General features: G+C 31.7%; 1 protein-coding gene across 1 annotated transcript in view; it reads left to right on the top strand.

Annotated features, from left to right (window-relative positions):
* Positions 1-10878, top strand: part of LOC127878633 (putative carbonic anhydrase-like protein 1) — a 29873-nt gene extending 18995 nt beyond the window's left edge. The window contains exons 2-10 of the mRNA XM_052425159.1: positions 2882-2947; positions 5870-6003; positions 6767-6955; positions 7280-7375; positions 7588-7654; positions 8802-8959; positions 10013-10123; positions 10245-10284; positions 10391-10878. Coding sequence (XP_052281119.1) covers positions 2882-2947; positions 5870-6003; positions 6767-6955; positions 7280-7375; positions 7588-7654; positions 8802-8959; positions 10013-10123; positions 10245-10284; positions 10391-10416 — 887 coding nt within the window. The 3' untranslated portion in view covers positions 10417-10878. The remainder of the gene's footprint in view (positions 1-2881; positions 2948-5869; positions 6004-6766; positions 6956-7279; positions 7376-7587; positions 7655-8801; positions 8960-10012; positions 10124-10244; positions 10285-10390) is intronic.
* Positions 10879-12831: the final 1953 nt, after the last annotated feature.

The following is a 12831-nucleotide window of genomic DNA, read 5'->3' as shown; positions in this document are numbered from 1 at the left end:
AAACAAATTGCATGCGCGCACATTTCCGCGAAATACTTTTTTACTTGAGGAATACTAAAATTGGCAGAAAATTGTCTTATTGAATTTTTAATAGTTCTTTTAAAACACTTTCGTTGAAAGATTTTACGTCTTTTAGTTTCGTCGTCATTAGATTGTTGCTTTTATTGTCATTTAAAAAATGGAATACTTCCTCGTCTGTTTAATAAATATAGTGTTTTAGCACTAATGTCGCGATGTACTTTCAGTATCGAACCAATCAAAGGACGATACAGGATGTGTTTGTTGTTCGGATTAATTTTGTATTGTTGATCTTGCCCTTAGGATCAATGATGGCACGGATTTAAACTATTTAGTGTTGGTATAAGGTTGCATAGTGCTTTCTGAATACATGTCTCTGGTACTTGCTAATTGTATAATATGTCATGAAAAAGCACTTGAGTACGAGATTATTCAGTACAGATTATTGTAGATGTTAGCCTTGATTTAAAGTGGGTCACCGCGTGTATGAAGTGATTATTTGCAACGTATAAGCGCTGTCGTTAAAACGTTTGAATAATATAGAGCATTCAATAGACAATTTTCACACTTTCTAATTTTATATCAGTAACGATATGTCCTCGTCGCTCATTCTGATTTCGAAGGTTATACATGAAATCGGCATTATAAATATCGTTAACGGTTACAAATTATATGTTAATAAAGGGATGCCACCCATATGCTTAATATTGTATTACGTACCATTAATCGAAGCGCACCAATATGTGTTCACTGGATCTCCAAAACTTTGTTTGTATCACCAGATTAGTGGCTTTGTCCAACACGCAGTCCTATACGATTTATTAAACATTTTTTCAGATAACCGTATCATAATTATAGCTCATACTAATCTGTTCATAAAAATATGTTTATCGAAATGGATATGTTATTGAAAATATTAACAGAAGGAACTTTTTTGCCAGTATTTAAATAATGAGTCTTAGTTTTTATACAATCCAACATAATATAATATTCTGTGTCTAGGGTTATCTTTCAAAGAAAATATTAATATTTGACAAATATTGGAATAATATTTGTAACATTAGGTCAAATCCAATCTCGATTTTTTATACATAATTGTTAAGCATTGAATAGTATAGTCTTAACGATTTTACTCGAACTGCATTGCATAAACACAAAAAATGTCTTTCAGTTTTATACAATTAACCAATTCCAATTTCACTAAAATGCCACCATACAAACACACTTGAATTCTGACTTGACATGTAATTGATTTAGGAACGCAAACTGTAAATGCATCATCTTAAATTTAAATACTGCAATGGCCAGTTTCTTCAATGTAATTTGTTTTCAAGTTTCGTAGGTATTTTTAACGCAGTTAACAGTCCATATGCCATGTCATTCACTGATGAAATCCTACGCACACACTGGATAAGCAACTTTAGTTGTAGACACAGCGATGTCCCTTTGGGAATTTTGAAATCCTCCGCTATTAGAAATGTTGCTAATTATGTACAATAAATACGAACGTGACAGTATGAGCAGGATTTATGTCATTGTATGAATATGGTCTTCTTATTGAATTGTTCTATTGTTGCGATGCACTAGGTTTAATTTGTTTCCGATAAATTGTACAGATACCTCTGTACCACTATTACGTACTACATGTATCTGACTAATGAGGTGGGATGCCTGTTTGATGGACAGGGAACCGAACTGATTGGAATCAAATGCATTTACAATGGCATTTAATTCTCCTTTGGAAAGGAAAACTATTTACATAAATGACCCAATGTATGTGATAAATCGAATGTTTATGGTTTGCAATTTTAAACGCTGCTGAACGAATGACAAACTTAAACGACTTGTGCTTATTGTTTTACTTTTTGAAGTGTATACAACTGATTGTTTCGAAACGCTCACTTGTATTGTACAAACACTTTTGCTGTGTAAATCGTTGTCACGACGTTCGTGTTTGATCTCTTTATTAACATGAGTCTAATATCGTCGGTATTAAAAGATTTTATTTTAAATGCGAAGTTTTTGTTTACTTTATATATATATATATATATATATATATATATATATATATATATATATATATATATATATCAACATCTCAGTTTCAGGTTGCATAGGCAATACTCTGTATAATTTACAAATCAACACACATTAAGTATGCATTTAAAATTAACATGAGAAATGTGTATGTAATTTTGTGCCCACTATTTTGTGATCGTTGAGCGTGAATTTTTACAACTTATTAAAGCGGGTGTGCACGATTTTGTCAAATATATATGAATTTATATAAAATGTGTACAAAAAAACTAAATATACATATATTTCAATATTAATTTAAATAGAATTTAAGAAGAACATGTGTAATAAAATGCGAAATAAGCCAGATATTTAATTCTGAAATCGAAAATGTCTGTACAATCGAATTCGCCAGCATGTTTATCATGCATGTACGATGTGAATCTAAATTGAGATTTACGGATCATTTTTATTTCCTGCAACGATCTATTCATACGACACACGAACACTAACGTCGATCCTATTAAAAAGACGAATGCTTCGGTTATTGTAGGAAAATATGTACGAAATATCTTCGTCACAATCGGCTCGGTGTGCTAATTTGTCTTTGCTGCATTTTATGAAATTCGTCTTCAATGTTTAATTTGTCTTGCCTATTTTGTGGTATTGTAACATATTTTTTTCAATATATTACAATTTAACACAGATAAAAATCATGCATACCCGCTTTAATAAATATTCCATTTCGATATTACAAAAATACTGATACCAATCATTATTACCACATGCACTGCGTTGAGTTATCAGTTTAAAGCAGAATTTTACGTCTTATATGTTTTGTTTTCAGTGCTGGCGATGTGTCCGGAGTCCGATCACTGGGGAGGATGGTGGGGGTACGATGGATATTCTTCTGGTAAATAAGCTCGTTTCTAGTTTCTTTAAATATCCGCCTATTAAGCATTTAATCCTTAAAATATCATGTCCGCTCCGACTAAAATTTGTGCAAATAAATTGACGGCCATTGTCTACATTGATTTATGGTAATAAATTCAATCTTTCAGTTGTACATTACTAGTACTTTTCTTTTTCTGCTTCTGTCAGAGTGTCGCTGTTTTCGTGTTATACATTTTGTCGCTGCTCGTATTTCACCTCAAAGTGCTAAAAATTAAGGATTAAATGTACTATGTGCGCGTTTTTTCTAAAACACGTTATTCATATTGACCATACCACAAACTATAAACATGTGTTTGCATGTGTATCTTTAGTTGGAATTAAATATTATTTTAGTCATACCAAGGCGATCTGTTTTACCGACTCGTTTTCGGGGAGAGATGGCTTATCTGAACTAGGTACATATAATTCATGTACCTGACAATTGCCCAAATAAATTAAATCAGACGTATGAAAAATATGGCCTTGGGAAGGACTTCATGAATAACTGCCATACACGTTTTGTTTCCGAGTCGGGCTTATATTATACATCGTGTATATCATGTTTCGCATGACACCATTGAGTAACTTGCTTTCCTTTAAGGTATAAGATTTGGTATGTCATTAAGTGGCATGGTAAAAAGCTTATCCGAATGATCCAAACGATATCAAATCTTGCCACGCTTAAGAAGTGACATTTGCTATAAACCAGTATATAGACCTAAAATATAGCGTTTAAAGAGATCGGCTTTAATCATTTGGTTAAGACAGAACTTTGCTCTTCTTTCCACATTTTAATATTCGTTTTCATCGTTTTTTTAGTACATGTGCTTTAATCTTGCAATTTGAATTCTTCGTATAAACGTCGATACCGTGAAAGGAATAAACGCACACATTTGAGAATAAGATAAAGGTAGTCAATGGACATAACTGCTTGTAAATTTGTTCACACAAATGCAAATAGTTTATTTCTTACCGGTAACTCAGTGTTTACTTTTCTGAATCTATTTGTTTTACAGTAAACAGCACAGTTGCAGATGACTTCTTTGTGAATCCCTGAGCAATCCTATTATTAATGTAGAGAAAAAACATGCTAATGCATCACCGCTCAACAATAATGTGCGCTTTCATCCCTACAAATTTCAATACGTGAAATGTGAAATCGTTGACATGACGGGAAAAGCGGAAATGAGGTTGTCATTTCGGAATGATTTGGTTTTCGTTTCTAAAAGGGATATTTAGTTTAATAATTATTTTTCTCACTATAATAACACTTTTTTGGCATGCCGTTGATGGTAATACAGGTGAACATATTAAATCAGTACCATGTATCTATAAGCTTTCTTAATAATATATGCAAACAATAATTAAACAATACAATCTTTGTATGTAAATGGATTGCAAATATTTAAGAATTTTGTATTTTACCTTCCGTTGAGTATACATTTTATTGACACGATCAGATTTTTAACATATAACTCAATGCAAACATATATGATAAAATAATTTAATATATTAAAAAAAATAATTTAAAGTTAATTTTGAAACAAAAATCAAAAAAATATCTCAAAAACTATTAAGGAAGAATGTAAGTCATAGAGTCTAACACTAATTAAGATATTCAATTTCTCACGCGAATGTTAAGGACTTAATGACAAATTGATTGACATTCAGTAACAGTCTATGTAACTGTCGATTCCCATAGTATGTTTTATTACAATATTCATAATGCATCCATAATCAAATTAAATCTCAGTTGCATCGCGGCTGCGTGATAAACTTAGATGTCTTAAAGCAATAACTAAGACAATTCTCTCACAGGAGAAATCCTTTTTTAGACAATACATTTGATTACGATGAATGAAACATTAACTGTGAATTGAGAGGCAGACAGTAACATGATACATCCATTTCGCACGTGTAGACTATAATAATCAAACTAACCGACGTCCGTAAATTATAATTACAAAGATGTTTCTCAGGAAATACTATTATTTTAACCCTCAATAGAAGAGGTTTCTTTTCATTTATACACTCGGAAATGTCCTAGTATTTAAGACCCTTTGAGGCATAATTTGGTACTCTATCCGTCTTTCTTAACTAATTTTTACCCGTATTCCCGAATCAATGCGCTATTTTAATAAACGAAGAGCACAGAAAAGCATGTTGTTGTGTGATGTATAAACAAGCTATAGTAGACAACAATGTTTGACCATGAAAAACAACCATCAGAGAAACGACTCCACAGTACCAAATCATCGCGTATTTCTACACATTTAGCTAAATGTATATGCACAATGTCTTAAATTTAATATGAATGTTTAATAATATACGTATATCGTATTGTTATTATTGTTATTATTGCTAATGAGATACAGTTAAATAACACGTTTAGCTTTTGGATATTGTCATGATAATGTGTATTGTATAAACAATTTGCTATAATACTGTGGAAAATATTCTGCAGTTACTTATGTATACTGTTTACCACATGTACTTTGCCGTTAACGATAAATTAGAATGTAAGTAATCATCTGAGTTATTTTGAACATTTGATTGAACTTGTAATGAGTGTAAATATGCACGCACATTTGTTTACAATATTGAATTGGGAAAAAAATACAATTGTCAATAAGCTTTAACGACTTACAAATAATAATGCTTGTGTACGCCAAACTTATGCAAAATTAAATTTGACTGATATTCTTCATTACTTTATTTAGAGACGTAATTATGCACACATGTTTGATTATTTAAACTGTTGTCGGTATATATATTTATTTATATCTCACACAAGCATCGTATAAACAAGTTTTACACTTGTTGTTATTAAAGAAACATGATTATTTTCTGTCGTGTTAATGATCATACACTGACAGCGACACATTTCCTCTATTTATCAAAGGTCCATCACGATGGGGCGACAACGAAGACTGGACGATTTGCAAAACTGGGAAACACCAGTCGCCGATTAATATAGAGCCTCAAACGTTACTGTATGATCCTAATTTGCAACCGCTTAAACTTGAGGCCGCGGCGGTAATTCATGAAATCCTAAAAACTTATGCAAACTTTACATTGTTAAGATTTCTGTTTATTCCATATTTCAAAAATCGTCTTAACAATATCAGTCTTCGAATTAACAGGATTCTTAATCGCAGCATCATAATAAACTATCATTGCAAAATATAATCATAAATCTGATATATATTGTTTAATTGTACAGGAAAAGAACCAACCGCTTAAAAGTGTATTGTACGCACATATTTTTAGTCTCAACACTATCATGAAATCATTGGCACGGCCATATACAAAATTAAACCTGAATTACAATAGTTTTGTATTGAGATTTATATTGCTCAAGACAGTAACACACGTAACAATATCTTATTGTTAACACTTGACACTCAACCATGTTCGTACTTTATTTTACATAATCTAACTATTAGACAAACTTCATGAGCTACAAACTACCGTTATTGAAAATAATATGTTTTAAGATGTTGCACACAGTTTTGTTAATGAAAATGCATTCGGAAAAATAAAAGTGTGCTTAATTAATGTAAATTGAACATGTTTATTTCAATTATTTAATAGTCTTTTTAAAGAAACAGCGTATGTAATAAAACTATACATGTTCAAGTAAATGTTTTATATTGTCATTTAAAAGGTTCGTGTGCTGTAGCTTTTTTAATTAAATGCAGACATACACTTATACATATATTTATTTTATACAATATTTTTTTTCTTATTTTAACTTTTTATTCTAGTATTATTTATCTTGCTTATTTTATTATGACAGATCAGTGGGCTTTTCCGAAATAATAAGAAGGATCTAACTTTCCTGGTGAACGGACACGGCTTTGGCGTAAACATTTCTTCCGGTCCACTTTCTTACCGGTATCGCCTTTACCAGATAAAGCTCCACTTTGGCAGGCAAAACCAAACCGGCTCCGAACATACAGTAGACGGGCGCGGATTTGATGGAGAGGTAAGAGTCATCTTAACAAAAATGTATTCCTTAAATAAAAAAAATGAAATATACAAATAGGCTCAATTCATCTAAATTATAAAATAAAATAAACAAGCAAAGTATCTTATTTGAAGTTAAAAAGATCTTAGTTGAAATAAATGGAGTGATGTTTTTTATTCCTTTAAAACCAACATTTATATCTGGATGTTAACATTTATTTTGTTACGATTTGTACATCCCAACACGTATTGTGCGGATTATTATAAAACAATTGATTTAGGTGCTCATTCAGGCGTTTGCCTCAACAAACCCATTACACAAAATCATTTCTATTTATTACAGCTTCACTTCATGGCGTATAATACCGAATTATATGCAAATTACACTGAGGCCCAAGTGAGTCCTCGGGGAATAGCAATATTGGCGGTATTTTTAACTGTAAGTTTGCCGTCGAGGCTAATTTACGTTTCTGACATCAACATTATGGTATATCAACTTAAAACATGTCGGCGTAAATCTTTGATTACGAGCACCATTGAAAAAAATATATGATTACGAATAGACGTCATAATGTCTTACTATTGAATGATGAACCCTGTCAACTTATTCAACCAGATCATTTGCATGTCAAATGTATTGATTGTTTTCAGACAGGCGAACACGATAATGCGGCGTTTAAGACGTTACAGGAACGTTTTTTCATAATCGACAAGCCAGGTAAATATTTAATCAAATTGGCTATGAATTCCATTGATTTGTTTTATTTTATCTACACGCACTGTAAGCTTTGTTTTTTTTTATCATGAAACATAATAAATATTTATTCTTGATAACATCAAGTTAATGATAAACGAACGATAAAGTGTAAGCATGTCTCAAGCCGTTTAATCATACAATATCACACCGTTCAATCGACTAACGCAACGTCTGTGGTTCATCCATCGGCTGATGTAATGTATACATGTCGGTTAAAAGCGGAGTGTAAGTATTTCCCGATTATTTATATTTTACCTATTGAATTAAGCAGGTGTGCGTGTGTTCTTTGAGAGCCTAAGTAAGAAGGACTTTGTGAACGTAATCCATAATTTCCTAGATGCTTAATTTTAAATAAATCCGTTAGAATGTGGTCAAAAATCCAACAAAATTCACCACTCTCTCTGTCAAACTCTAATAACACAGGGTTTAGACCAAAGATAAATATGAATAACATTTTATTGAAATCTTTCATTGAAATCTTCGGTTATTCCAAATTACAGTATCCCACATGAACACACAATTTTTTTATCAACGTTCAAATTCGAGTGGGGTTTGAAAAACGGCTCAAGACAACGGCCGTGGCTACTTATGAGATGGTCCTGCCGTCGGCTGCGATAATAAAATTATGCTAAAGCCATCGGCTGAGGTAATGAAAATTGGCATGATGAGATGTGGAAGTTACTCACTGACCATATTCTATAGAACTATCGGATATTTTGATCACAAAAACCGTTTTAAGATTTTCAATCGTATTTTGAAATAAAATGGGATGGGTGATTGGATTTCTTTTGAAATAATTCAAACTTTGACATTATTGAAACAAGTCATTTATACGCAATATGTCTCTAATCATGTAGAGTAGGTTGCAGGTATACAAATAACAAAATTACATAATTAAACTTGGATATCGCGTAACACTCTGAATAAAACAAAATGATCATTAACGACCTGTTGAAACAGGTCACGATTGTACTCTCGTTAACAAATGATTAAATACTTTCAGGTGCAAAACTTTGCATTGGTATTACAAAAAATGTTACACGGGTACCAAACGATATAAAACGATATTTGTTTGCTAAGTGTTTTAAAAATATTTTCAAAATTCTAGACTCATGCACGGACATAGAAAACTTCCCGTTGGCTGATTTGCTTCCCGAATCTACCGATCATTTTATCACATACAGTGGATCACTTACCCAGCCAGGTTGCAGAGAGACAGTGCAATGGGTCATAATTAATAAACCCATTTATATATCACACCAGCAGGTACATATGCGCACGTGATAAAACATACTTTTTTCATAATACCAAAGGCACTTCTAAACATAAAATTACACATTAAAGGGGTCTTTTCACAGATTTTGGCATGTTTTGAAGTTTGTCATAAAATGCTTAATATTGATAAATGTCAACATTTAATTTTAAAAGCTCCAGTCAAAAAATCAAAAACTAAATTTAAAATAGGAAAAAAAGGACTCCGCAGCAGGGCTCGAACCAGTGACCACCGGAATCGTGAAGTAAAAACGCATTAGCCAACTCAGCTATCCTGCCAAGCATAGACAGGATGTGTATTTTATACGTTATATAAGCAATCTTCGTAGTTTCACAAATTTAAACGACGACAACAGAACTCTCCAAATTATTCAATCGTTTCGCGTTGCAACGATTTATAATTTTTAGGTTTTTAAATCGACAAAAGATTAATATAATGGCTATATTAGACCATGGCAAATGTTCAGTAATACTGTTTCCTCACAAATATCATAACGAAACCGAAAATTTGCTTTTTTCAATTTTGTCAATTTACCAAACCGTGAAAAGATCCCTTTAAAAGTATCTATGCCATGAGCAATAACATATGTTAGTTTTTCTAAATGCTTTGCTATAATTGTTAATAACAAATCGAAGGAATGCATGTTCAAAATTATAAACAAAATACAAACATACATTACTTCGTATATTGTTATCATTTTTAAATAGTAGCAACATAAAAAAAAGGATATCAGCCTTCGTAACACGCTTTGCGTTCAGTGTGAAATTAGATTGTTGACAAATGTTGGATATAGTAATACACATGCATCATTAACAAACATGGTTATTGAATAACAAGACATGTGAATTGTTTATCGGTAATATTCTGTGACTTTAACAAAACATTCCAGCAAGTTTAAATGATTAAACATAAACCTCATATACATATAATGTCAGTCATCCTTAAATAAAAAAAACCTAGTCAACATCTACGACATAATATTTAAACAGATATATATTATTAAAAATATATTTCTGCAGTATACTATGTTCATTGATTGTTTTCAGTTAAATGACTTGCGCAATATTCCCTATCAAGAATGGATGGATTCAAATACTAGACCCGTGATGCCTTTAAACAATAGAAATGTACGAACTAATATCAACTTTAGAAAAAGAGTAAGTATTTAAATTGGTTATCATTTCTTCAAACAGAGCGCAATATTTAATTACAATATGCTAACACGGCTTAAGTGTGTTCATTTCTTTTTGTTATCAAATTGTTACCGTCTGTTTTCAGAGTAGACTGTGTTCTATGGATGTCTCAAAAAAGTACCAAGGTGAGATTGTATTGTTCATATACATTTGATCTGTATCAAAAACGGTTAGAGGCTGTTTCATTATAAATAACTTGTTCTTGTATCATAACGTATGTGCTCTTTTCAGTAAATGCAGAGCTGTGGCGAAGATAGGATTTATATGGGGATCTGTAAAACCCTCCAATACCATTTAGAAAGTCTGCATTGCAAAATAAACAATAATCAGCAAACATATGTAGTGTCGTATGATTACAATGAACATATATGTGGACAATGGCACTCTCGGAAAAGCATTCTGTTATGAATGGTGATTAATCGGTGTTCTTTAGAAACAATGAAATGTTAAAATATGAAGCTGTAATTTACTTTTATTGAATAGTTATTGTATTTGCTGATTATTTTATTTTTTGTCAACCAACACATGCTTATGTATTAAGTATTGATTGTGTACGGGGTGACTCTCAATGACAAAGTGGTGCTTTATTACAGTAAGAGTTACATGCAAATAATGTGTATCGTTTCCATAATAGTTAAAATGGTTAAAAATGTTAACTTCAATATATTTTAGGTTTTGATAGATATTACATAATGTTTACATGTTTTATTTACCGAAATGTTGCTGTTTATTGTATTTGTAGTTGCATACTACGTTTATATTACATTTTCGACGTTGTAACGATGAACATTGTTGTATTTGTTTTAATACCTATGTAGTCAAAATGTATAGTGTGTAAATAATTGGTACTTCATTTATCGACTAAGTTAGTTTACATATGCAATACCAGTGTTTGTCTGCCGATAATGCTTTTATAAAGAATAAAGGAAACATTGAAATTGTTACAAGTTTGCTTGTTATATTACTTTCAACAGCGAATTTGTTAACGTACTTAAGCATTGACATAACGTACATACACATTCGTTACTATGTGAATAAGTGTTATGAAATATTATTCAAAATGAGCACTGAAGTAGCAAATTAATACACATTACATAATGACCAATAAACCAATACACCAAACATAGAAAACACTGCACATAATATACTGCGAAATTTGTTAAGTACGTCTTGCTAAGTTTGATTAAAAAGCACGCAAATATAGTATTGTAATATGATTATAATAGTGCATTATTTTGTAATCCATAGATGTCGAATTGCGTTTGTTTACACAGTGCGATATTTCGTGTTATCGTGTATTTGACTGAATGAAAACGACATAACAACACATTTAATAATGTGTTTTCAATATTGTGAATTAAACTTAAAACGAATGCCATCGTTACTGTTCATAAATGATTGGTATGTGTATATTCGCATTTATAAATGTTCGTATGTATAATGTTAACGCGAAAATATTATTACAAACTTTAAGACGGTTTGACAATCGTTTGCGAAACAATGTCGGTTTTTATGCAAATCGATAATAGTTAAAGCGGACATATATCGTCAACGATTTTCCTGCTAGCATGGTAAACGTTTTGTTGAATTATACTCTGATGGATTAAAGGGAGTCGCAGTGTTAGCTCACGTCCAATACATCGTCCAATAACCGTCCTGCGTGCTGTAATAACAGTAGATCTTTGAACCTGTTGGCGTTATTTCCTAATGCTTGATTCTGTCTGTCTTGTGCTGCGTTCGATTGGTTAAGAGGAATGTTAACCCATTTATGCCAAGTGGACTATCCCATCCTTCTAATTTGGAACAATTTATTTTCAAAACAAGGGATGTCAAGTATATTTATTTCTATATTTAGAATATTTCTTTTAGAAATTCCTTTAAGCAAACAGCGCAGACCCTCATCTGGGTCTACGCTGTTTGCCAAGGCATTTTTTCTAGACGCTAGGCATAAATGGGTTAATAAAACATCTGCTTATACATGCATATGTAGTCGTCTTCAAGTGCGATGCTGCAGCGTTGATTTACAATCGCCACAAAGGACAACGTTTAACAGCAAGCGAAATAGTTAATAATAAAAGATGGGTTCAAAACACGAATCATATATAATTAGTACTTTCAGTAAAATGTATACTATAAGTTAATAGTTAATATTCAAATAATTCATATAGATATTTCCAATATCATGTTGACATAGGTATGCTTCATGAACGTTCTAACAACTGATATGGTACAATCAACACATTGCAGATAATACTTTGTGAAGTAAAATGTTAAAGACTAATTTGATGTCGATTCATTCCATAAAATGTTCTCATTTAGCAGGATATATTCCACACTCTCACGTAGAACATGATGCTGATTGCATTAACGACACGGATCGCAACTGAAGAGACGTTTATGGCGAATGATATAACATATTTAAAACAAAAAGCTCTGTCATTTTGCCGGGTAAGACCGATACTGTATAATGCGATTGCATAAACCGAGTATACATATTCTAATAAGAAAGCTAATATGAAATCGACCGCATATATGTATTTTACTTGTACCAATTATTGTTAACAATTTTGAACTATGATGACATAAACCACAATAACTCCCATCGGTTTCTTTAAACAAGGGAGTCGTTATAATTGTCAACCGTGATTACTAATCATTAACGATATAGTGCA

The sequence above is a fragment of the Dreissena polymorpha genome, chromosome 4, assembly GCF_020536995.1.
Source record: "Dreissena polymorpha isolate Duluth1 chromosome 4, UMN_Dpol_1.0, whole genome shotgun sequence".
Classification (NCBI taxonomy): Eukaryota; Metazoa; Mollusca; class Bivalvia; order Myida; family Dreissenidae; genus Dreissena; species Dreissena polymorpha.
This window is presented reverse-complemented; position numbering and strand designations above follow the sequence as displayed.